The sequence below is a fragment of the Tasmannia lanceolata genome, unplaced genomic scaffold (genome assembly GCF_043159265.1).
Source record: "Tasmannia lanceolata isolate RefF3 unplaced genomic scaffold, GAP_Taslan_0.1 ptg000008l, whole genome shotgun sequence".
Taxonomy (NCBI): Eukaryota; Viridiplantae; Streptophyta; class Magnoliopsida; order Canellales; family Winteraceae; genus Tasmannia; species Tasmannia lanceolata.
The window spans coordinates 13,885,210-13,912,607 of NW_027518685.1; the positions used below are offsets into that span (position 1 = coordinate 13,885,210).

The 27,398-nt window shown below is 37.0% G+C and overlaps 1 protein-coding gene across 4 annotated transcripts; it reads left to right on the top strand.

Moving 5' to 3' along the window:
* The first annotated feature begins 11,388 nt into the window (after positions 1–11,388).
* LOC143884455 (shaggy-related protein kinase epsilon-like) lies at positions 11,389–25,945 on the top strand. 4 transcript variants are annotated; one of them, XM_077388040.1, is made up of 14 exons: positions 11,389–11,585; positions 16,669–16,849; positions 16,996–17,088; positions 18,046–18,105; positions 18,258–18,530; positions 21,686–21,760; positions 21,833–21,889; positions 23,696–23,836; positions 23,949–23,999; positions 24,109–24,204; positions 24,312–24,395; positions 24,558–24,660; positions 25,490–25,596; positions 25,718–25,945. In XM_077388040.1, the coding sequence occupies exons 2-13, from the start codon at positions 16,736–16,738 to the stop codon at positions 25,570–25,572; spliced, it is 1,230 nt and encodes a 409-aa protein (XP_077244155.1). In that variant the 5' UTR covers positions 11,389–11,585; positions 16,669–16,735; the 3' UTR covers positions 25,573–25,596; positions 25,718–25,945. The 4 variants fall into 4 exon arrangements, with proteins under 4 accessions (XP_077244155.1, XP_077244156.1, XP_077244153.1 ...); XM_077388041.1 differs by having other exon boundaries at positions 25,776–25,945; XM_077388038.1 differs by having other exon boundaries at positions 25,490–25,945.
* The last annotated feature ends 1,453 nt before the right edge of the window (positions 25,946–27,398 follow it).

The following is a 27,398-nucleotide window of genomic DNA, read 5'->3' on the forward strand; positions in this document are numbered from 1 at the left end:
TATCACCAAATTTCTTGAAATCACCAAGAAGCGTGTGCTTAATATAACAAAATATAATAATTCTCAATAATTAACACAAATTTGCTCAGTTCCTAATGCTAAATTGCGTTCAAACATATTTTAGTAGGTAATGCGTGAATACAAATATAGTGTCAATATTTGCATCCTACTATATGATAAATTGTGAGGAAAGTGCGTGGAAATATCATTTCCTTGTGGCCCCCCTTTTTTTTAGAAATGGTGAGAATTATATTAAAATAGAGGGAAAAGCCTCCAAGACCATGATGGTAAAAAATACAAAAGAGAAGGAGGCAAAATGAGAATACAACAAAATTCCAAGGCAGAAGATGATCAAATGTCTCCAATCTCACCCTATTAACTCTGTTTTCTCTAGCTAGTCGATCACCCTCACTATTCGCCGAATGACGAACATGTTGAAACTGAAAATAATGACAATCTATACGGTCATGAATCCTTGTGGCCCTGTTTGGATTGCAAAAAATAAAAATAAAAATTCCAAACTTTTCCGTAAAATTCCTGCAATCCAAACAGGGCCTTAGGGATTTTTTCTTTCTTTTTTGATATTCAGTGTCTTTCTTTTATTGGGTTTTATTAAATTTTCGGTTATTATTTTCATTTTTCTTAGAAAAAAGCCAAAGGGAGACACGTGAGGTTGTCAAAGGGCACTGATTATAACAGCTCTTCACGCTCACATGCAACGATCACGGGCGAGGGTTTTGTACTTTGTCTTCTCAACAGCAAATGCCAGAAACCCTAGGTAAGGGTCGTTAAATTTTCCATTTTTCTTTTTTAATAAATTAATTACAAACGAATTAATAATTAAAAATTAAAAATAAATAAATGGATAGAGTACAAATGCTGTTTTTACCATAGATTTCATGCATAAAAATGAAGAACCCAACCGTCAATTATTTAATTTCAAGTACCCTGATTTGAGGTGACATGTTCGATCCTTGCCTGGGCTAGAGAACAAGAAGAAAAAGTGGGGGTATTTGGAAAAAGAGTAAGGACATTTTAGACTTTTGATGAAGGAAATGGAAGGTCAGCAGTGTGTCATCAGGTGGGCCCCGCTATTTATTTTATGGGTAAGTTGGGGATAGACGGACCCTTACCAAAATATTAAATAAAGAAAGTTGATAAAATAGCAAGATCAAGACCACTTCCGATCCTTAGGACAATGTCTAATGAAGAGGGCAGATCAGGATACTGTTAAATACAAACTCAAAACAAGCATGAGAAAAGAAAATACACATGCTGGTTTTGTGCAATTGGTGCTGCTTGGGAGACAGGTTCTCCCTAGAGCCGGCCTCCATACTCGAGTGATGAATCTCATCTTCTTATTAAACTTCCTTATTCTCTGGCTCTTCCTCAACTTCTGAGCTTTTGGGGGCTGTTTCAACTTTGCTTCCCATTCTGTATCAATTTCATTATCAGATGAGATTGTGACTGGGGATCATCTTCTTCTTGGAACCACTTGCATTTCTTAGGATTTTTATGCTGGCCCCACTATGGAGGAGCCGCATCAGTGAAATCTGAACCGTCATTCAATTACTTTTAATTTTTAAGCCACGATTGAGCAGTTACGATCTTTCGATGATTCTATTTTCAAGTAATGTTATCTCAATGATGGGCCCACCAAAATTGTCAAATAATTGCAGGGGTGGTTTAGCCCCAAGATAAAAAGGGCTAAGTTAAAAGAATTTTGAGGTGGAGTGACCAATATGCCCTTGAAACAGGTAAACAATGGCCGACCAATATGTCCTCGTTCAGTTGTTTCTTTTTCGTTCGGGTTCCTGGCATTTATTAAACATTCAGCGGCTCCACATCCATGTCGTTATTATAGTTAACATGAATTACGAAAATGCCAGTGTTGGACGTTTGTTTGGCCTCATATTCAGCAGAGAGTGAGACATTTTTCAAAGTATTGAAAGTAACATCATTTGTTTCTAAGAAGATTTCAAATTTCCCATGTGATCCCCTCTCTCTCTCTCTCTCTCTCTCTCTCTCTCTCTCTCTCTCTCGGGTTTGTTCATTTCTTTATATCTATTAAAATGTATTGTATTTAATAAGGGAGCTGATATTTCCGCTCCACTTTTAGAATAATCCAGGTCTAAAAGTGGAGTGGAAATATCCAAAGCATAGGGGAGCGGAAATATCAATTTCCTTTAATAACTATAAAGAAATTTACGTTGGCGAATTCCAGCACCGACAGTCTGGCACCTGTGCACATCAAAGCTCACAGGCAACGTGGCAAGCAATGAAAAGCGGCAAGACTTTAAAAATATTTTAAAACCCAGAAATTCCAAGAAGCAATGTGTGTATAGAAGGAGCAAAATATGTGTATATTATATGGGGGTCGTAATAAGTACACATATGCATGCCTATAATTTTACCCTTCATTTTCAATCCTTCGCCCCTTTGGGAGACTGTTGGAAATCGAAGATTCCTGGTGTACTATGGTTTTTGGCACTTCCAAATTACACACACACACACGGTCAGGAATATAATATTTACACTCTTATTTTAATAATTATCTCTATTTATTTAAAACTTTTCATGTGTGTGCAATTGATAAATTTCTGTGAATTAAAACAACCTAAACAACTTATAGGAGATATTATATCCCTATAATTCGGGTTGAACAATGCACCAGCCAGTCAGTGTGGTGGCGAACATGCTGTGTTGTTCACCTTGTAGACTGATTTATAGAAAGTTTTACTTGCATGATTCATAAGATTCTATAGGGGCCCTAGTATCTTTACTATATATTTCACATAGCCCGCCTCTCCCATGACTTTCCGGACCAACCAACCTTGATCTACCCTCATGAGTCTCTTTGTATTTTTGGAGCGGAGCATGCAAAATCCAGCAATGGATCTTAAAATAATTACGTACATAGCATCGCTGACTCTGGCTTCTGCTTCTATCAGGCGGCAACATCCCCTTATTCTCCACCTACCACACTTCTCCAAGAACCCATTTTTTAGGATTAGGCAGGCCCATAAAAAATGGGGATCCTACCCAAACAAAACTAAGGGATGTGGCAACCCTCCTCCTCTGGCAACTCCTAAATCTAATCTTGCATCACTACATTCAATATATACAAATTTTCTCTAGATCAATATATGATGCTAAACGGAGACCGAGACAGATAATGGGTTGCCCCTTTGTTAGTTCTTTGAGAGACTAGGAATGGTGCAAATGCCAATGTTCCTTCTAGTTTCGTTTGGTTTCAAGAGACTCACACTTCCCAAAGAGATATTATCTCCCTATGTTTATTATATATTCACAAACCCATATCTTATCTTATATAAAGATTTACATTTACTCAATTTCATGTATCATTTATTTTTTTTAAAAAAATAAATAAAGAATACCCTTGTTAGTTGTTACATTGATAAAAACAAATTCTATTCGTCAGTTGTATTTTAGTAGACATCCCAGGCCAATAAATGTATAATACAAAAGGCAGGCATTTATTTCTTGGCCTTATAAAGTAAGATATCCACAGGCTATGGTTCTTTAATTTCTACATTCTCCACCACATAACCATGGTTCCTTCTCCTGTACCTGAGGGGATAAATGCCACACATATTTATTATTTATTTAAATCATTCATCATTTACAAAAATAAAAATAAAAATAAAAAACATTTTCCCCTGAAGTTTCTCTTTGAGCTTTTGATATGACCACCCCAATAAATATGATATAGACTTTTGGAAAGGCTAGATCGAGGACGACCTTTTCAGCCGTCTTTTTGTGCTAACATGCTCGTGAACTTGGACACTCTCGTGAACTCCATGCATGCCTTTTTTATTAGGTTTCACAACTATATCATAGCTCACATGATTGTCTTTTTTACCCCTTTATATATATATATTAAAGTCCATTCATCATTTCAACAATATGATGAGTGGAATTCTCTAAAAATGGGCTGTGTATATCATTTAATTATCCAATGTAATATTGATGGTTTCTTTGTCCAGTACTAGATGATTGCTTCTTTAATGCATTATCAATAAAAACCAAACCCTCATGATCTCTTGCTCATTTCGACTTGATTACAAGAATGGCAGATTTAGAATGAATTTTCTAATTGGCTTTTGATGGCTTTTTGTGGATGTTAACAACCTCTAACATCTAATCAGAAAATATAGATAAAAAGTGGAGTTTCAGTATTAAAATAAGGATATGCAGATGTTATTTATAATGTTATATGCATATATTCACCAATCTGAAACATAAGCTTTGCACACAAATATAATGATCTAATAACTATTTATTCTAACATAACCTATTAAAAAGAGGAGGAATTCTAGACTGAAGGGAGCCCTTGCAAAAAAGAGGTGAAAGGGCTCTCCTATTAATGCATGATGGTGATGTGCAGCGAATGGGAGAGCCCTTTCACCTCTTTTTTGCAAGGACTCGCTTCAATTTAGACTTCCTCTAGATAGAGATTGTTCCACCTACGTCTGTCTAAGTGCTCGCCCAAAAATCAACCTTCACTCTTTTTTTTGTTAAGGGCTGAGATTAAAAAAAATGTTTTTCATGGAGATTAATCTCAGCTGTTTACTAAAAAAGTGGAAATTAAGTTGGTCGCCCAAGAATCAGCCTTTCACTTATTTGCTAAGTTTTGAGATTAAAAAACAAGTTTTTTAGTGAGATTAATCTCAGCCCTTCACAAAAATGTGGAAGGCTATAATACCTATTAAATTATGTTATATTAATATCCTTTACTCCCAAATAGACCCAACTCATTAGACAGATTTTGAAGCTCTTTCAATTATTCATACCATCTATTCCTAAAATTAACACTCACAATTTAATTGTCAACTTTGCAACCAGTTTAAGCATTTACAATATCTATTCCCAAACTATCCTCACCTAGTATGTGCAAATTTTCCATTCATTCCCCCCAATACTCCCAAAATGCCCCCTTTGTCAAATGCAAATTTGCAGCCTCATTTATAGAATATCTATCACGTGCATAGCAGTGCCAAGAAATTAAAATTAAAGTGAAAGATCTAAAACTTTCGTACGTGGGCCTCTTGGTAAAAGATTAAATTATTTACTCCAAGTGCTTAAATCCATAATCTCATGGAAATCTAGGAGAGTCACGGATCATTCTAGAATTTCCCTCGAAGAATAATATATAAATTCGCTAAGAACAAAGTTGTCTTATCCTGCCTTCAAAAGAGTTCTATTGTTGTTGTTCTGCATGTGAAGTTTCTGTTGGGAGCTTCTGTGTGTAAGCTTTCTCGATCTTCTTAAATAGTGGAGGAAGACAAAGGTGAAGGCTGCAACCTTTTGTTTGCATTAGAATACTCATTTAAGTCCCTACATCCCCACCCTTCACGGATCTTAAAATTTTCCAACTTGTGACAGACATGATCTGCATTATACTTGGCATATATTCCAAGCTACAGTGTATGCACACATGTGAGCGCCCCCACATGACGTGTGTGTACTTAGATTGTACACAATGCTTGTCTTTATGGGATTGGCTGACCCTGATTTAGAGAGGAATGATCCAATGAAAATTCACTCACACCATGTTTTTCAGCTGTTATTATAACCGTCTGATCTCTAAGATCGAACGGTTACTGCTTGTGGATGTCCACTACATGGTAGATGTATATTTTGAGGAGAGGGGCGTGTGGATTAAGAGCTGTAGAAATGAGGTCATAAAGGAGATGAAAAGAGTGTTGCTAACTTATAGAGAGAGTTAGACCAATTGGATACTTGTTATTTAGTTGAAACTTTTCCGTTCCTAGCAGCATTCTAGACATTTACAGGCACATAGTAATAGAAATTGGTACAACGGACCATTGCTTATTGATGTGAGGTTTAGGCCCAGCCATTCTTTGTGGGCTTTCTTAGGGCCTAACTTAGACCATGGGAGACCGCCCAAGTGAGGATGAAACCCACCCAAGACGGGATGAGCTTTTCAAGTCCATCAGACCGGCGGGCCCACTAATAACCACATTTAGGTGAGTATACATACATACATATTCTGGTTGTTAGATGGGCTTTATAAGCCAGTCGAGCCAGGTGGCCCATTAACAGCTCCATCGCCTGCATATACACAAGATTTATCTGTGTAAATGCCAATTGGTGGATGGGCACATGATCGGGCACACATGATGGAAATGCAATTTTTTATTAAGGTTTGGTTGACCCATCTTAGATCATCGAAAAATCACAAAACAGATTCAAATCCCATTGTGGAAAGATGATATTGTGACATTCCCTATGCATCTTGTGCTCCGAACATTCTATCCCATTTGAAAGCTTGTCTTTCCATTCTTCAATTTCAATCCTAGCGGGATTATGTTTTTAATCACTTGTAAAAATAAAGTGTGTTTAATCTAATTGATATTTAAAAGTATAAGATGTACTTTTAATGCTTGAGATGGTTAAGGTTGCATTTCTCATACCATAGAATAGTATCAAAGTTCCATGGGCTACATACAGCCAATGGTAGAAAAAAGAGAGAGTAGTACTATACTTACATTTGTAATTCCTGATAAAAAATTACTTCTACTTATTAAAATACAAGCTTACAGTTCCACAAATGATATTTAAAGTTGAAATAGTTATAGTATTTATCCCCGAATTAAAAAGTTGTATCACTATTTAGGGTGCATTTGGGTGTGCACCCATATTGCAATTTGGATCTTATTAGATTGCATTTGCATATTGCAATTTGGATCATTTTATAATGAAATTTAAGCATAAATTTCTTTCTAATAGGACCCAATCTGAGTGAACTTCCAAGGTTCCAAATGTACCCCATGTCTTCTCTTTGCCATGTATGCATTTCTCCATCATAAACAAAAAATATATAAATGAAGTATGTGCAGCTGCACATATAAGCTATCTGTGCATGGCTGTACAAACCATAGTGGGGGTCACATTTTTTTGGGGATCCAAAGCATTCATTTGGAAGGCCTTTCCATGGATAGGGTGTGTACCAAAAATCAGCTCTTTAGGATCATCCTAACCCTGCCATTTGTGGAGGGAAAAAATGGGCAGAAACAGTGTCAGTCCATTTTCCCCTCCAACTTTGATTGGGTTAGGATGATCCTATAGGGCTGATTTTTTGTACACACCCCATCCATGGAAGGGTCTTCCACATGAATGCTTTGGATCCCCCCAAAACTGTGGCCCCTACTATGGTTTGTGAGCCATGCACATATAGCTCATCTATGCAACTGCACTTACTTCATTCCCTCTAATATATTATACCATTTATTTCAAACCTCCAAAATACCCTCATCAACTCTCTCTCTCTCTCTCTCTCTCTCTCTCTCTCTCTCTCTCTCTCTCTCTCTCAATAATGATTGAATTCTTTTACACTCTCATATATTCAACAAAAAATGGAGGTTCCTTATTGAGTGCAACAGAGTAAAAAAGATACAATAAAGAAGAAGGGCCCTTCAATCACCGTGGTAGGGAGAATAGAATACTTCGATCACCATCGAAGTGGATGATATTTACTCCGATCGTGTCGAAGCTGAGTTTCTTAGAGTGAAATTGGAACACACTCCTTCTAATCCTAGCAACTTAAAAGTTCTCAAAGAACATAAAAGCTTAAGGGCCAATTTTCATTCAATAATTCAAAGAAATCCATTACAAATTTACAATGCTTCGATAACATCTATTTATAAGAAAAAAAAATCATTAAAGCTAACTTAAGACATAAACAACTAATTTTAGTCGTCAATCTAAAGTATGCTAAATAACAGTACAAATTTTACAAATCATGTAGTAGACATATATCAACTCCATAAATTCATAAATTGTGTATAACTTCCTCAAATTATGTCCAAATTGTGTGATCATGGGCTTATTAGATAGGCAATCGAAAAGTCTATTGTTTGATTACATACGAAAAAGTGACTTGAACAACCGGAGTTCAGGTTTTATTTGGAGGGACCTTTAATTTATGATGATATCCCTAAAATATATTATTTCCCTCAAAATTGTGGAGACAAAAAAAGAAATATCCTAAGAAGACATTTTCCTTAAGAAATGGTTTTCTTGCAATCCAAACCGGGCTTAATGGTTAGAATCTAAAGAAGACTAAAGACACTTTAGAGAATTAACTTCTCAATACTCACATTGTGGTGAGGCAAGGTGTGATGACTACGGAATCCATATGTTTGTTTCGTTACTATCTTGTAACTTGTTGATCATATGTTACTTCCCCTATTCAGTGCACGTCCAGTTTATTACGAAGAAGACATTGCTTCTTCCACATAGAAATATAAAAACCTAGAATATATGGTTCTCTCCCAGTCTCCTCTCCTCTGTGAAAGGGTTTTCTTTCTTTTATTATCTTTCAAGTGATCAGTATTTGTGTTTGTTTCATCGGAATTTGCACCATCGATTCGTCATAGGGGTAATTTTACGTTAAAGAATCAAGAAAATTTTAAACTTGGATTTTTTCCCTTGAAAATTTTTACCCTGCATCCAAACTACACTTAAGTCACTTGTAAGTATATAATACACGAGCTATTTTTCAGGTTAGCAAGATTAACATCACCTTTTTCAATTAATGAGGATTGTCTAAGAACAAATAACCATACAATTGAGAAGTCAGGCCTTCTGTGGCACATTGAGTGTGTCACATGGACTTGTACCCAACAGTTAGTACCAAAGCCATGCCTAGTCCATTACTGGTCTTGGTCTGACATTGGCCAAAAGGGCAACAAAGCATTTCTCCCTTTAGGGTTTGGGACAATGACAACTTGGGGTGTACTTAACAGGAATTGGGAGGGTAGAAACCCATCCTTTTCCCCTACTAGTACATCAAAGTCATTGTCTTTTAGGCTTTTCTTGGAAGTGCATTTTAAGGGGAAAAAGAATGTCCCCATCCCCACCCTCTTCTCTACTAGGGCTTTCCACATCAGCCTAAAAAATTCTTTGCTTCATGTTTGGCAATCGTGAATTGTTTTTCCTTGATTAATGATTTTTTCCAAGGCTTGTTAACCTTTTTTTCAGGTGAAACTTTCTAAGGCCTTTTGCTCAAGAGGCTTTGTCACAAAAAAATTTTAACCTGAAAAAGGAATTTGCAAACCGTCTGTTTCGAGCCAAAGAAAAAAAAATCTTGGAAAAAATATTTTATGGAAAAATAAATTTCTAGGTCCATTGGTAATGAAATTTTCTAAGAAAATAAGGAAAATTTCAGATCGTGGAAAAAATTTTCATTGAAAATGAGTTAGCCAGACCCAGGAAAACCCACTTTCCACAAAAAAAAAAGAAAAAAAAAAAAAGCAAAATAATTCCAGCAATTTTGTTCCTTCGATCCAAACAGCCATGTTTGGCAACCACGAAAAAAGTTCTTATTTTTTACTCTGGAAAGTGATTTTTGCAAGGCTTGCTAAACCATTTTTTATGTAAAAGTTATTATTGGGAAAGCTTTCTAAGATATTTTGCCGGAAAAGTATTAGTTGGAATAATTTTTACCTGAAAAAGGCATTACAAAGCCTTCGAAATATCATTTTTCCAACAAAATATAATTTCAGAGATTACCTAGGCAATTTGCAAAAAGTCATTTGGCGCCTGGCGGCTCATTTTTGTAGGAGAGAATAGCCACTCGGATGACTTAAATGAATAAGACAAAATCTGGTAATAGGTGTCTGTTCTGTCCTGCAGAAATGAGTGAGCCACGAAATGGCTTTTTGCGAAATTGCCTTAGACAATCCCAAAATTTCATGGTTGCTAACACATGCCCTTAATTTTAAACTTGTAAAGAGAAGATGACCATGAATTAGGGAGTATGGCCCTGTTCGTCTTGGAATTCGAGTTCAACACTTGTTATTGGGCTCAAAATTGCACTTAATTTTGTGTCAAATGATCAATTTTCCAAAATTGATTCTCAAAATCCAAAAGGAACATTCCAATCTGTTGTGTGATCATCAATTCATTATTCATCCATACATGTTAGCTTAAAGAATCACTAAAAACTAAAAATCCTAACCCCTTGTATTAATGGGCTTTCTTATCACCTCTCAAACCTAGAACAAGTGCATGGTGTCTAAGACCACTAAATTTGGCCCACAACATGGATAGCAAATCGGGATTAGTCTATGGAATAGTAGCCATTTATTTATCTTTTTTTTGCCCAACCTTTTCTCTAACCATATCTACATTCAAGTCATTGATCTGGTATGACAGACTAATTGCCACGGTTTTAGTATTGGGCCCATCCACTTGTAAAGAGACAGAGCAATTTATGTTAATCTCTAACTAAGTTTGTTAATGGTCCGGGTTTGTCGGGATCCTTACTATAGTGGGCCATTATTTGGACCAAAAGAACAAGCCGCTCCGTTTGGTTGCCGTGTTTTTTTTTTCCTGGGATTTATGTGGGTAAAGGTAGGAGACAAAAGAGGGGACAAGCATTAATTAGAGAAAGATATTATGATGAGTGGAGAGAGAGGGTAGAGAGAGAAAGAGAGACCACCATTTTCAATACAAGATTTTGCTGATGTCACAAAAATAAAGCTGATGTGACCACTAAATATTCTCCCACATAAATCCTAGGAAAAAAAAAAACCCAGCAACCAAAGTTAGTCTAGTCTCCAAGGGTCGTTAAAGACACGATTTGTGGCCTAGCTAACTTATATATTATGTTTATGTTAATTAACCCAGATGGGTGGAAGAATTGTTGATCTGATGGGCCACCACGCATCGACATTGTGGATCTAAGCCCCATGCTAAAAAAAGATCCTATCCATTAGATCAAGGGTTGCAAAATCAAAGGAATGCATGAAGATCAAGGGTCTAAACAGAGCAAGTTGTTGAAATGATCAAAGTAAAATTTAAAAACAATGTGGTCTATATTTGAAATGACCAAATATAGGCCACATTGTTGATTTTTTTGTTGTTCTCATTATTACTCAAGGGTTGTCCATTCTGCATCGGACCAAGACCATGTGGGTCGCCCGATGATGTTCTATCATATCAACGGTCTCGATTACACAGATATCTGGGTGTGGGATCCTGAAATTGATCATCACCGTTGATCCCGACGGTACTGTTTTTATAGTCGTTCTCCTCTATTTCTCGAGGCTTGTCCGTTTCAAATCACCTGCATCTCTCGATGACTATAATGACCTTATTCGATTTACATAACGTACCAATATTAAGGGTATTTTAGTCATTTCAACCATCATATCGGCGATAAAAAATGGCAATGTCGACCGCAGGCTAGCGAGTCAGCAACGTGACTCACGCTTTACCGAATCATTTATTGCCACGTGTCGTTGTAAGGGTAGCTGCGGACTTGAAAAGCATCTGTTAACTGGATTTAAGGAATCGTCTTGCGTTCCGCCCTTCACCCGCAGACTATAAAGGCACGCGTAAAAGACAAATTCGAGTACAGACTTGGCAGAAAAATCTCAAAATCTCTGTGAGAGCGAAACTGACATCTAGGGTTTTTGGTTTTCAGTTTTTTGTTGTTTTGCTGCATCTTTCTCCCTCGTTCTGCGTATGAGATTGATGAGAAAAGCCCTAATTTACCATTCCATTGCGTAAATTGCAAGAGCTTTGAGCAGAAGGTACTGTGAGTTCTATCTCATTTCCCGTTTTTCCGTCTCATTTTACGGATTTCTTGTTCCTTTTGTGATGCTTAGTTTGTCGGTGCCGTTTTAGGTTCCTTTTTTCTTTACCAGACTGGGGATTTTTTGTATGTTTGTTGTGTTTTTGTACATTTCTTGCGATTATTGTTTGTTTTATTATTCCTGTGTATATTGAGGCTGAGATTAGTTACTGTCTCACAAAAGAAATATGTGAACTTGCGCCTTTATTTTGGCGTGGAATTTTGATGTTCAGTTGAATTTATAAGTAGATCTTGAGTTGCAAAGTCTAGTTTAACTTGCATGGTTGTGGATTCACTGCTTGGGGAGGAACCACAGAACAAAGGTTCGGGAAGGAGATTGATGAAGAAAATGCCAATATCAATCCTTTTCATGTTCATGGGGCTACACAAGAGAGGTATTTGGTTGAGATTGTGATGATCAAGATTGAGGATGGAATTATCGCGAGGATCGATTTCTTTGAATGCTTTTAAAGTTTGATGTCCTCGTCCAGTGAGTATGGAATCGATAAAATCGGTAATAAAAGAGTGGTGAGGCGAACGACACTATTATCACGTGCAAAGCTCGTTGATGAAGAGGCGTGCCATCTTCTTATGTGGACCCTGCGAAAAATGGATGGTAATTATGAGTGGAGAAAGTAGATAGAGTGGTGTATCTCGACGGTTCTTTTCTCTATTACTATTACTGATGGACAATTACTTGTGCTAGCTATATAGAATATTTATTATATCATTACCAAGGCCACAGAGTTCGACATGCTTAAGGGTCTCACTGCCTGCCCTAATGCCCTCTCACGTCTGATCTATATTATTTGGATGATAGAATTTTCTTTGTGGGGAGGGTTCCTTAACCCAATCTGCTCTGATTAGTGGTCTTATTTCTCCCCTTAAGGAAACTATCTGGCAAAGAATTAATTGAAGCAAACTGTTAGTTTTTGGCTTCAGTGTGGACTTCATCGGGTTTGAGATACTTGCCTCATGTTGGGCTTTAGTGCAGCTTTGTTCCAATCAAATACCTTGGCCTCCCCTTAGGCTATGTTTGGTTGTGGGTATTTACCTCAGAGAGTAGTGGTTTAAGACTTTAAGTAGTCAACAGGGAAGAGACAAGCATTGGATTTACCTGAAAGTCTAGAACTTACCTGGGAGAATAGTGGTATTAGTGTTTGGTTGTCAACCTCAAAGAATAGTGGGAGGGGGAGGGAGTGTCATTACCAATCTAGAGAGAGAAGAGAGAGGGAAGAGAGAGAGAGAGAGAGAGCACCGTTCCCAAGAAATTCAAGCAAAATTTCACCTTTTTTGTTGATTTTGTCCTGATTTTCATGAGAGAACAAGGGTGACATGTTACCAGACATGCAATGATTAACTAGGACACATCCATGGGAGTCTCCATCGATTTTAATGCTGCATTGGGCTATTGGCAACCAAACAAGGAGTTTTGCTGATGTGGCACCCTAATGCCAAGCAAAATCCCTAAGCCTTCCCTGGCTTTTGTGCAACCAAACACACCCCTTAAGGATGGGAATTATTGATGTCCGTGATTCAGTGATGGAGAGAATGAAGTCGCGTCTTAGACCTTGGAAATGTAAGTATTTTTTTATTCCATGAGAACGATCGCCCTCCTTGAGGCGTTACTCTCCAACATCCCTACATACTTCCTCTCCCTTTACATGGTTCCTTCTATTGTGGCAGAGATGATTAACAATGGCTATCATAACTTCTTGTAAAATGATGATTCATTTCAACCTTTAGGAGGGTTCATCTTATTGACTGGGGAGCAAGTGTGTCAATCAAAATCGACTTGTGGTCTTGGCATCAAGAACGTTAGAACCCAAAATTTGACCCTTATTTCTAAGGGTGGTGGAGATTTTTCACCTACAAAGGGAGAATTATGGGCTGAGGGGAGTTACTACAAGAATAAAAAAGATAGAATATGCCTTCGTCTCGGAGAGTGACTAGCTAATGGCTCTCTCACGTGTAAAGCTTGGAAACTAGAATATCAAGCCTTCTCCTTTTAGCTATCCTTTTGTGTGGGCAGTGGTGTGAATAGTTGGATAATTGGTATGGAGATTTAGTCGTTTCTTTAAAAAAAAAGGAGCGGCCCAGTGCACAAGGCTCCCGCCATTGCGGGGTCTGGTGAGGGCTAGATGTACGCAGCCTTACCCGTGCTTTGCAGAGAGGCTGTTTCCCACTTTCCCTTCACTGGAGATTTAATCGTTTCTTTAGGGAGATTTTTTTTAAAAACTTTTTTGTGGGATATCGAGTGCTCCCTCTCTCATATTCATAAGGAAGGAAACAGGCTAATTTTGGGGTTTCTTGCTCGAGTTTGAAGATTTGGCATAAGATGCCAAGATTGTGGCTTTTTTTGGGGGTACTTTTTTTCTCCTTGTATTTCCCTTGCTAGCCTTGGCCAGCTTGCTTTTTTCTTGATTAATAAAGTTTCACTTCTAAAAATAAAATAAAATGAAGAGACATAGCAACATTTTTTGAAATAAGCCTACCCCAATAGAAAATTGTTTGACCTTAATATCGACGGAAGATCCAATGATGACGTTTCATGGAAGATGGTAGGCAATTTACAATTGAAAGAAAAAAGCATCTCCATCTGTATGAAATGCAGTGGTTCATGGTTCATGGAGGTATAATATTTGTTAATTGTTACTACTCGATGCTTTGTTTCTTTTCCGATTGGACCAAAGTGCAAAGAAGTGTAACGTGATATAGTTTGGTGGATGCATCTCACATTGCTTGAGAGTTGAGAGTTTATAATAAGTGTGTTCACGATACAATTCAACGTGGAAAGAAAAACTCCTGTTCTTTTGTAAATTGAGAAAAAATAACACTTTTTCCGACGAAAGAAAGATCTTAACCCAGTATGTGTCATTAGGGAGATCCTAATTTTCTTTTCTTTTTCAATTATTTTTTGAAAGGAATCCCAACATTCTTGATTTGCAAAAGTTTGTAGAAGACAATAAATTGGGAGTTGAGTATGTGTTATATGGTAAGGATGATATTCAATTTACACCAATTCCTGTACCTGTAGTGCCTCTTCTTACATAAACATAGATTTGGTTCTTGAAAACAATGGAAAACATGAAGATTATTAGGGATCTAACTGATACCATCTATGATAATGATGGAAAAGATAATATAGATATTTGATTTGATGCAGACGAAAGAATGAAGCTCAACCTTATTTCAAGTATTGTTTGTGAAAATGGTTGTCATGAAATGGAACTTCTTCTCTTAATATGATTCCTTTAATAGAGATATTTGGGAAAGTGATTCTCATGCCTTCCGTGAATTTTGATTTTCATGGTACAACAACTTAACCAAATCTTGCATATTTTTATAGTGAATCAAATTCAATGAGTTTATTTCAAGAATGATGAGAAATATTTCATTCTGTTGGCAAGAAGAAACAGAGAAAACAAAGAGGGGGATTGATTTTTTATTATTGGTTGGAAAGGTAAAGCTTAAAGTGAACTTTAGAATCAATAACTTGCTAGTTAAGCTTGGTCGATGCAAACATTGAGAGGTTGGCAATGTGTCGCCTCAACTTATTCGGAGATGGTTGGTTAAGAATTAAGAAGTGAAATATGGAAGAGAAAAGCTACGATTGAATGCTTGTGGTTTTCCAAAGAGCACTTGTGAAAGTTGGAGCAATACAAGATGTTGCTTGAAGATGCTAACTCCAGGTGAGTTCACTCTGATTCGTGGAGAATTGATGTGAGCAAAGTCCATGAACAAGCCCTTAATTCAGTACAAATGATTTTAGAGGGAAGAAGACTTTTTTGAAACCCAAAAGTAGGGTCCAAGTAGAACAAAGCCTCCAACGTTGCCACGATGTCATGCTATCTATCTTCACAATCCAAATTGGCAGATTGGTTCATGTGATGATATCCGATGATATTGTCTTTTATATTTAGGTTTTTGGTAGAATAAGTTTCAGTGGGCCTATGGAAGTTTAGAAAGTTAATTTAGAGAGATTTTAATAGTTTTAGAAAGATTCCTCCAATAAGTAGTGTGCTTTATATTTTATTTTGGGATGCTATAAAATGGAAATCAGGCCTTATTTAGGTTGATCTAAGGAATGCAATTGATCCTAAACCAATGAGTTTGGTTGAAACTAGGTACCAAGGTTTATTGGGCCCTTGGTAGTTGGTACTATGAGTTATGAAGTCTTGATGTACTTTTGGAGAGTTTAATGAATAATTACTAGGTTTTCCTATTGGATTTCTGGTTTTACCTTACTTTGATAATGCTTGGTGGTTGTAATATGAGAAAGGACATTGTGAAATTGCAAGGTGCAACTACACACACACATGTACATCCACTTCACGTGATATTTTCACAGGTTGCTTTTGCATATCACAAGCCCCATGTCATTGTGACCAGCATGTTGTCCCTTTTGTAGGTGACATGGCAATTGAGTTATGCAACCCTGCAAACTTCGCCAGACTCTCATGTTTGTGTGACCACACATGTCCACAAGACTTATTCCTGCAGTTCAATAATCTAGTTCCTGTAAATACCAGAATCAATCCATGATTTCATTCATATAATCATATTTGCTCGTGTATGATATGTTGAAGATAAGATATAGACAAACATCCGTCTGCATGCATGAATGTGTACATAATGCTATGGGTGCATTCATTCAAGTTTATCATGGACACTGGAGGCATAAAATGGGAGTATCGTTTAATAAAAAAACCAAAATGATATTACATGTCAGTGTTTGTGCAAAATGAGTAAGGAAAAAGACGAAGTGTTCGTCAGACATCAGTAATCAGAACATGCTTGACCACTAAAAGAATCCATATGATTAGAAAATGCATCCAATGGATGCGCATTAGTGTTGGTTTGTCCGTCAAAGCCATGTTGCACTTGCACTCAGGAATCCTAGACATCTGCTATGTTTTTTGCTTTTTCCATTTCAAAAAAGAAAAGAAAAGAGCCAATCTTCTATTTATATCTGGTTTGAATGTGTTGTATCTCTCTCTCTCTCCTTTGCTAGGTCTTGCTGATATATTGTTTCTGTTTAGGGTAAAAAAAGGTGTCTATCTTTGAGTTGAAGGAGTGAGAAACTGCGGTAGTGGCTCTTCAAATCGCATGGCCTCTGCAGATATAGGACCCCCTTCAGCAGTTGTCAAACCCAGTGGGAATACAATGTCTGTTGATAAATTGCCAGAGGAAATTAATGAGATGAAGATCAGGGATGATAAGGTTGAGTATGTTGTTCCTTCCCAACTAATTTAGTGCAAGATTAGCGCACCCTCTCTCCCTCCCTCCCTCTCTCTCTCTTGTGATGCTATGTTTGGATTTCTTTTATATTTCTTGTTATTGACAAATATGTATATGTTTTGGGGTAGGAAATGGAAGCGATGGTTGTAGATGGGAATGGCACTGAAACTGGGCATATAATAGTAACTACAATTGGTGGCAGAAATGGTCAGCCCAAGCAGGTATCTATTGGTGGTAATTGAATTGTCTGATTTATGTTAGGATTTTAACTTGGAACGATGAACTCCATGATACAATGTAATGAAAACATAAAAGCTCTAGTGATCACTAAGATGAATATATTTTGTCAAAGTGTCAATGATACAAGATACTCCCACTTTGCATTTATTGAGATTCTTTCTCTACGAGTCTCTTAATTCAAATAGTCTCATCACTCCACCGAAATCTATTTCCATTTTTTCAAAAAAGAATCAAAGATGCATTTTATCTCCTGTGTCAGTTAAGGAGGGTCATAGAAAGAACAACTTCAAAATCATGATTGATTCATTTTTCAAATCCCCCTGCAGCTGCATGGGCTCTTCCAGCCTGCCCAAATTGACCCACGAATAGGAAGATTCACGATCCCGCGGGTGTGAGCTGACTCCAAAAACCTTTCTTCAGTTCAGATTGCATCTCGTTTTTTGTTAATATTAAAAATGTTCTCTTGAGAAAAAACCCATCTAGCAAAAGAATTAAAATATCAAAGTTAAGGAAGATTCTAGAAGGAAGATACAGTGTGGTGGAAATTACTGCAAACTAGCGCAGAAAATGGGAGGCATGTTTTCATAATGTAGGCAAGTGTCCCACAAGAAGTGTGCATAAGTTAAGGAACTATTTAAGATCTTAAGTAAATTAACTCATAAACTGATACGGGGTAGTAGGAAAACGAATCGATCATCCCACTATCAATTTTGAATCATTTATTTGTTCCCCTTCCCCCATCAGGCTATCTGTTATCATGTTCTTCTCTTTCATCCTTTTTTTTTGAATCGTGCTCTCTGTAATGAAGTGAAATTTAAAGGCAAGGCATATACTAGGTAAGGCATATGTTGATAAACTAATGAAGTGAATGATTGGTTCAATCATCATAGACAGCTATTTAGCTTGTATGCTAAAATATGCTCCCATTTATACCTCAGACTATAAGCTACATGGCGGAGCGTGTGGTTGGACAAGGATCATTTGGTATCGTATTTCAGGTGATTCCTTATATTTCTGATTCACAACCAATCTTTAGGTTGAAATTTTCACTTGTATATATTACTGCGAGTCTGTGACATACTTATGACATTTGCTTCTGCCTAAGCAGTTTAAAATTCGTAACTGTTCAGCTTCACTTTTCTTTTCACAGGCTAAGTGCCTAGAAACAGGAGAGACTGTAGCAATCAAGAAGGTTTTGCAGGATAAAAGGTATAAGAACCGTGAGTTACAAACTATGCGCCTTCTTGATCACCCCAATGTTATCTCTCTGAAGCACTGCTTCTTTTCAACTACGGAGAAGGACGAGCTCTATTTGAATTTGGTGCTTGAATATGTACCTGAGACCGTTTATCGGGTAGCAAAACACTACAGCAGGGCAAATCAGCGCATGCCTCTAATATATGTCAAACTATATACGTATCAGGTTTGAAATTTTAAATGTGTAGCCAACTTTATATTATATTTCATACGCGATACTGGACAGAACACAAAATATTTGTTTACTGCTGTTTTCATTACATAATTTAAGGATCAGTTTCGGATCCCTTTTGGTTTTTTATTATACATGCAAATGAATTTGTTGCTTGAGTAAATTGAGTCATGAAACCAGTACATATATATTTAGCTAGGCCAAATGAATCTTGTTTAGCCAATGAAACAAGTAACTTGAATTAGACGCTTGGTCTTTTCATGAAGTAAATTAGCGTATTAAACCGTTATTCTTCGAACTGCTACACCGAGTTAGGAGAGAATTCCAGAAATGGATATGTAAATATTTACCAAGTATTTGACTTGTGCTTGAATGACTGGTTTTGAATATGCCAATTTTTTCCATAATGCTTTGGTATTTGTTCCTCCTAGCATTTCCTCTATCTAATATTTTCTCCACCAAATTCCTTTTTTAAAATGGTGCCAATTTCCCATCTGTTGTCTGGACATTTCAAACTGGTTTCATTATTCTTTCATTGTTTGTCATTCTTTTAAGTAAACTTTCTTACTTCTGTTTTTTGCGACAGTTCTTGGTTTCATTTCCTATTTGAGCCTTTGGAATTAATAGCAATTGTTTTGGGATTGAAACATAATAGCGAGTGTGAGATGCACATACTTCAGCAGAGGAAAGGGACTAATCCAACCTGAGAATTACATGATGATTCTTCATGCCCTAAAGTGGACACAAATATGCCCCAATAAAGACATTGAGGCCTCTTCTCTTTTGATTAAAGCCCAACACTACACTAAGTCCCATAGATTGACGATGGTTGAAGATTCAAGAGGAAATTCTTTTAAACAGCCAACTTCACCTCTAAATACTCAGTGAAACCGAGATGAGCTTTCTTGCAATTCAGACCCTTAAAAGTTAAAACCCTATTCAAACCTGGATTTGAGGAATTAACTCAAGCCCAATATGAGGCAAGGCACAGAACTGTTCGGGTCTGGAGGATTTCGTTTGGAAAACTGATCTCCTTAGATCTAAACCAGATTTATGAATCTCATGCAACCATTAAAGATAGACAAACTCCATTAACAAGTATAGGTAACATTGAATGGAATACAATGTCCGAAGATCACTCTACCTAGGATTTGTGATCCAACTAACAGATCCAGCTTCTCCACGGTTCTTCTCAGTTCAGTTCTGAGAAGGATTTGTGATCCGACTAACAGATCCAGCTTCTTCACGGTTCTTTTCAGTTCAGTTCTGAGCAGTAAGGTTCGTTACTTCAACACAAATCTTTAGAGGTTTCTGCCCATAAGAAAATCCTGAATTCCAGCAATTCATATTTTCATTCCAAGTCCAAAGATCACAATGATTACAGAGTGGAGTGTAAAAGAAATAACTAGCAGCAAACTTCAAGGAATCTGTGAGTCAGATCGATGCAATGGAGAATTACATTCAACAACAACAGATTATAGTCCAGAGACACTGTAATGTCTTCCATTCGTTGGGCCAAAAGGACTTAATGAGTTCTTCCCAAAAGAAAAAAAATAATAAAAAAAATTCTTGCCTGCAACAAGAGAGTACAGGAGTCCAAGATGCAGAAATATCACTCGGAAATTCACTCCTAGAACACTCCCAAGCTAGAACAACCTGTTGGAATTCTCTCCAACAGAAACCCAAGTCTCCAATTCCAAAAATTCTGCAAAAAGTGCCCTAAAATGGAGAGAAACCTCCTATTTACTAAACCCTAAAACATAATGAGTTCCAGCATTCCCGCTGGCCCACCAACTTGAATAATGGTGCAGTTCAGTATTGTTCTTCCAATGTACAGTTTTTGTCGGAGTTGAGCTGGGTTAATGAGTTGGTAATTGGGGTAATTTGACACCCAATTAACTTCCCCTATGATTGGTTCATGTTGTCTTTGGAGCTCAATGGACAGGTTGATTAATTAGAGGCTGAACTGGAGAGGGTTGAGAGTCAATCTTCGGATCATCTCAGTTGTCTCCATCTCTATTCACTCTGCCTCAGGTTCCTTTATCATTTCCTTTAGATTTTGGAAGCCTTAGTTGGTTTTAAGATGGAATTGAAGAAACTCCTCTCTCTGGATTTAACTTTTACATGCCCGCACCTTCTACATTGCTTGATGCTTTACTTTGTTAGTGAGATCTCACCCCTCTCCCCTACCAGCCATGGAAGGAAGCCCAAGAAAATCACATACTTTAAGCTTTGATACCACTTGATGCAACATCAAGAAAGAAATGGGTTTTCAGCACAAAAGAATTCAGGTTGTCAAAGAAATAACAAAAAAGCGTTATGCTGGCAATTAGAAACCAAAGGAAAAACACATTTTCAACTTCAACAATACCATGAGAATCTCAGTCCATGTTTCCCACCTTCTAATTTGTCCATAAAGAATATTTATACTATAGTTCCCCTAAATAGATGTAATTCCTAATTTGGACTCCAAACCAAAATCACCATCTTAATTTAAGGAAAAGCTTCTTCGAAAAGGATTACACTCAAAATTTGTTAAATCTAGGAAAAAACCGTGTGTGGGGGACCTTTCCAAGACACCCTATAAAAAAAAAACTCTAAAAATATAGAAAAAAATCACAATTATGCCAAAATGAAAACCACAAGGAGCTCCTTTTGGTTGCAAGTAAACTTGATTGTTGGTCTGGTAGGGGTCCTATGGGCCCACTAAAGTTGCATAAATTGGTCATGGGTTTGTTTGGTTCTGTTATCAAAATTATAATGTCTACATGCTTGCCCTTCAATCTGCTAAAATAAACCCTTATTCTTTGAATTGACCATTGGTTTATTCAGACATTGTTGGAGTACTTTTAATAATATTGTTTACATTGAGAAGCATTGGTTCTCCTATTGTCTTGAAATTGCATTATTACATGGTGTGACAATATTGGTTGGTGGAAGAAGTTATCCAATTTCACTAAGCTTTAATCATTACGTTTTTATTTGACATAAATATACAGATCTGTGGATCATTGGCATATATTCATGGGGGGTATAGGAGTTTACATTACATGCTGGAATCTATGTTCGTTGTATTTATCTAATTTCACTCCACTGTAACCATTACTTGGTTGCCCGAGAAAGTGCTCTAATTTCTGATAAATATGCAGATATGTAGAGCGTTGGCATATATTCATGGCGGTATAGGAGTTTGCCACAGGGACATTAAGCCACAGAATCTGCTGGTTTGTATAAAAAAAATTTCCGATCTTTCCTGTTCACAATAAACTGCTCCTCTTATCCTTCATCTCTTGCAGGTTAACCCTCATACTCATCAGCTCAAACTATGCGACTTTGGAAGTGCAAAAGTGCTGGTATTATATTCAATTATTAGGCATTTCACTGTTATTTCTGTCCTAGCATAGTATCGTGAAAGTCCTGAAGGTCCTGGCATTAGCTGCAAATTTCTTCAAATTGTATGCTATTTGGTTCTATTTGCAATCAGTCTACAAGTCCAATTAGTCCTAAATTTCCAGTTAATTAGTGGTTTTATGCAATAGATATATATTTTTGAATAGTTTGTTAAAGTATAAAAAAAAAACCACTTCTCCAATAGCTTAAGCTTTTGGAGTTACTGGTAGTTTCACATGGTACCAGAGCCAAAGGTCCTGATTTTAAACCTCCTTGATAGCAAAAATCCACATGCAATGGCCAAACCCAAAAGAGGGGCCACATGTGCCACGTGTAGGCCAACCCTAAAAAAGAGAGGTCACACGTGACTACGTGAGGGGGATTGTAAGTATAAAAGATTTAATAACACCTTCTACAATAGCTTAAGCTTTTGGAGTTATTGGTAGTTTTACATGGTTTTTATACAATACCTATTTGGTTCTATCATCTATGAAAAATGATGTTCTTTATTAGTTAGAACGAATTGTGATTTTATTACAAGGAAAGATTAAGTGTTCACTAGAAATGGAAAACATGCTGTAGTTGCAGATTAACGATGGGAAATATTCCAATGTTGCATGTGGACATAGAAATCTCTTGCGTATAGCCCAAATCGGTACATATATGGCAATATGTATCATGTATCGGTTGACGCGCATGCAATTCTTTTTTTCCATTCACATTTTTCATAAACAAAGCAAAATTTAGGGATTTCATAATAAGTAGAACAAATGGCTCAGTCATTGTCTCTATTTGTCTTCACTCCGACATCAAAGCCTAAATAGGATCCTTCGAGATTGGCTGACATTACTCTTGCAATTAGTGATCTCTATCTGACCTTTAAGCATATGCCTAGGAATGCTAATGAGATGCCAGATGGGCTGGTAAAGGACAGATTTTAGAGAGAAGCTGTATCTGTTGGTAGATTGTTGCTGTTGTGATCTTATAGCTTTGTTCTTTATTGTTTTTTATTTTTGTGGGACTATCTCAGCGTTTTCTATTTTATATTTTTCCCTAATATCATTCTCCATTATCATTCAACAAAGAAAAGCTTTTTTCTTTTTTTTTTGAAAATTGACATTTTATTAATTTGCTAAAGTGTCAGTTTGGAACAAGTTGTTCCCCTACTGAGATTACATCAAGTACATTAAGAAGTCTAATACAGATTAAGAGAGAGATGATACTATAAAAGTAGATTCTCTCAGCATCCCTTCCTTGGCCAATGAGTCTGCTGCTTCATTTGCTGATCTCAAACAACAACAAAAAGCTTGGGCCTGTCTTTGAGTTCTGAAATGATGGAATTTGCCAATTTGGTTACACTTGCAGAGGCAGCGGTGGAAATCGTACATCACGAATTAATCTCCAAAATAAGTACTTACGGGCTGAAACCTATGCTCTAAGTGCCAAGTTATGCCCTTCAGAAGGGCAGAAATGAATTTGAATAGAAAAAGCATGAATTTGTTTTTTCAACTTTTCATTTCTTGTAATAAATTTGCGAACCCAACCCTACATTTTCTACAAATGCATCTAGAAAAATCTGTTGGCTGCATTCCTTTATGAAATTTCACTATTAACAGAATGTTTGCGATATCTCTTTCTTTAGCCTTCTTTCTAAGCTTATTACCATCTTAATGGCATTTTTTCTGTGCAGTTAGCTTTTTATTAGGAATATTAGGTCTTTCCCATTGGATAATTGATTAGTTCCATCTGGATACATTTCTCTATAACAGGTCAAAGGCGAACCGAACATATCTTACATTTGTTCTCGTTATTATAGAGCACCTGAACTTATATTTGGGGCAACAGAATATACGACTGCAATCGACATCTGGTCTGTGGGTTGCGTTGTAGCTGAATTACTACTTGGACAGGTTTGCTACAATCTGGCATAATGGTTCTGTTTACATCCATATGTGGTGAAAGTCAGGAAAAGTACTGATCCTTCTTTGTTTTTTTCTTCTTGCCCATGCCAAATTTATCTAGCCTCTCTTCCCAGGAGAGAGCGGAGTAGACCAACTTGTAGAGATAATCAAGGTGCGCTTCCTGGAGTCCATCTGAAGGAAAAGGGCTTCTATTATTGGGTGTTTCCTTTTATTGACTAGCTTTGGAAAATCAGATTTAATCATTTTCAATATGTTGGCAGGTTCTTGGAACGCCTACACGGGAGGAAATCAAATGCATGAATCCAAACTACACAGAGTTTAAATTCCCGCAGATCAAAGCTCATCCATGGCACAAAGTCAGAACCCTGGATCTTGTTGTTTGGTCTTCTGATGTGTTTGTCAACCTTGATTTTCTATTTCCATTTATAAGGTTCGGATTTTTACTGTTTTAATATTAATTCAGATATTCCATAAGCGCATGCCTCCAGAGGCGGTAGATCTTGTCTCAAGACTTCTTCAGTATTCCCCAAATCTCCGATGTACTGCAGTGAGTACTTTCTGCTGATTCTTTTTTTTTTCCATATTTCTTATGTATAATTTGTGCACTCACTGTTTTTTTTGAACTCGCCTTTCCAAATTATATGGATCTGGCTATACCCTATTTAATTATCTTTTTTTAATGCTTTTATTTATTATTTGTGAGATGCAGTTGGAAGCCTTGATTCATCCATTCTTTGATGAACTCCGTGACTCTAATACGCGTCTCCCGAATGGGCGCCCGTTGCCTCCTCTCTTCAATTTTAGGCCCCAAGGTTAGTTATAAAGGGCTCTTTAACCCTCCACAGAAGGACCATTTTCTCTTCTTGTTCTCCTTAGTGGGATTGATGGGACCTATGACAATACGGGGTGGGGGGCCTGTATCATGTCAATGAGCTCATCACTTCCACCTACTGAACTGGCGGAGGATAATCTTCCAAGGAATGCCTGCTTTTTGCCCGTTATTATATTATATCTTATATTTCTATAAAGACACATTCAGCGTAGTCAACAAGTTCATAGTTTTCTGGATGAATTTTTATTAGTGGCCAGTTGGATAAGCTTTTTGAATATTTAATGTGTGACATTTTTTGCCTATTGGGGATGTCTGTTTTTGGCTCCAAGCAGAAAGCAACATCTTAACAAAAATAGCCAAATAGGCTTGAAGAAACCAAAATAGGTTTGAAGAAACTGCACCCAAGTGTTTGTTGCTTGGGAACATTATAGAGGGGTCACTTGGAGTTTTTACATAGATTACCTTGTAAAATTGGAGCATGTCAGTTTCAATATTTATGGCTTTATGTACAGCTGCTAATTATGAAGTTGCCTTGTTAGATTTACTCACAAACACCCATTATGAGAAACACCACTGCTGTGGACTTGCTAGCATATTGAACTTGATGTTAAGTGTACGTAAAATACAAGACTTGTTAAGATGGTGTGGGATGTACATGTGGTAGCAATTGAAAATTTATTATTTGGATGCTATACAACTATCTTCTACCATTAGAAATAACTTTTATTTAAAATCAAGCACATAAAAATTCCAGAACCTACACACTCTCTCTCTCTCTCTCTCTCTCATGACTGATGCTATATTTGCAGAACTGAAAGGGGCGTCTCTGGAGCTCCTAGCAAAGCTGATACCAGAACATGCCAGGAAGCAGTGTCCATTCCTTGGATTCTAGATTTGCTCACTGTGTTGACCCAAGGTATGCGCCAGTGGTTGTGCATTTGTATCATATATGTCCTTTGTGTGGTTTGAAGAAATGGCTCTGGCTTGTTGTTTATTGTTTCCATCTTTTTCTCCCCCAAACTCCTGACTGATGGAAGGTGTTGGTTTTCTATCCCCAACCCCACATGCCGCTTTTCTTGTCCCTAACATGGAAAGGGATCTGGAGAAAATGGGTTAGTTAATCCGAGAACTGTTGTTGTAGTGTGACGAACTCCCCTTTAGATTTTTTGCCTTCGATTTATCAGGTACTTATGACCTTCGACCTCCTTGTATGTTGACATTATGTATGAATTGACTTGTTTTGCCTAATCAATGGTCTTCTAGAACATAGAGCATATACATTCGCAAGTGCACAGATATACACCCCATGCGTATATTTGAAGGCATATGGTGTTGCTTTATTATACCGAAAAGTACTTTCTTTTTTCTTTTTTGAATGGTTCCTAAGAGTACTTTCTTTGCCACCTTGAAGTAATTCTTGGAGGGAATATAACAGAATCATTCATGCATAAACATTTCCGCCCTGGTGTGTAGGTCCTGGGATGGTGGTGGTTGGCTTCTTTCGACCATGTTTCTTTAATACATTATATTGTCTTTCATTTCTCTTTTCTTATTCATCTGATGTAGAGAAAGGCCTTAATGCTTAATAGGCACGTGGAGATCATGACATACACTTATTCTGTCTTTCTCACCTTTATCGTTAACAATGATTCATTCATTGTGAGTGTAGTAGATATGGATTTTAGATTATTTGGCAAAGTTGGTATCGGTGCATTTTATTAGAACCTAATATGCATTAAGTGGTATCAGAGCTTTCATTTTAGGATTAGATTACATCAGAAGAGTAGATGTTGGTGGCTGGGGCTGGGATTGAGAGACAAAAATACCCCAAAAAATCATTACAGTAAAGTGCGTAGGAATTTTGTGGAGCAATGATATTGATATGTTCATTGGACTACAACTCAACTCAACTAAGCCTTTGTCCCAAACTAGTTGGGGTCAGCTAATGAACCCTTTAGAAAATTTTCATGAGGAAAGTGAAAGGATCTATCCTTCTCAAACTGACTAAGTCTACTCCTGACGCTAGTTGGGTTCATCTACATGGATCATTTCTTTGTTATGTTCCTAGCCCTCAAGTCTTTCCTCACTGTTTCTACCCAAGTTGTTTATTGGACTACATGAACAAAAAAAGAAGGGCATATTGGCCAATCCCAATATAGGCATAGATTGATACACAAATCAATTTGGATTTTTAAAACCTTGGCGACATCAAGTGAAACTGGAGATTGGCTAATTCCATTTTGGAAATTTGAGATTTTTTTTTTGAAATGGAAAAAAGTTTTTTTTGGAAATTTGAGATTTTTAATACCCTTATGTGTGTCCGATGCCCATCCCGTAAGTAGTAATGAGACTGGTTTCACTAGCTAGAGAGGGAGACAATAGGTAGCTCCTTTGTATTTTGAATGCCTTGAGACCTAAGTATACACTTGTGACTTTTTTCTGGTTTTTCCTTTTCTTCTTTATTTTCTTATATTGTTCTGTCTTTTCTCGTGCCATTTTAGGCCTTCTTTTTGTTTTATTTTTTTGTATTACTTATAATTATTTTTTTTAGAAATGCTTACCTTTATGTACACGTCACTGTTTGAATTGAGTTCCAGTTTAGTTTAAGCTTTAAGCCAGACTGACGCTTAATCAATCATTTCATCCAGCCAAAATTTGTGAGTTATGTAGTTTCATGATTGCATTCTGTGGCTTATCTTTGCAAATGAGTTTGCAGGA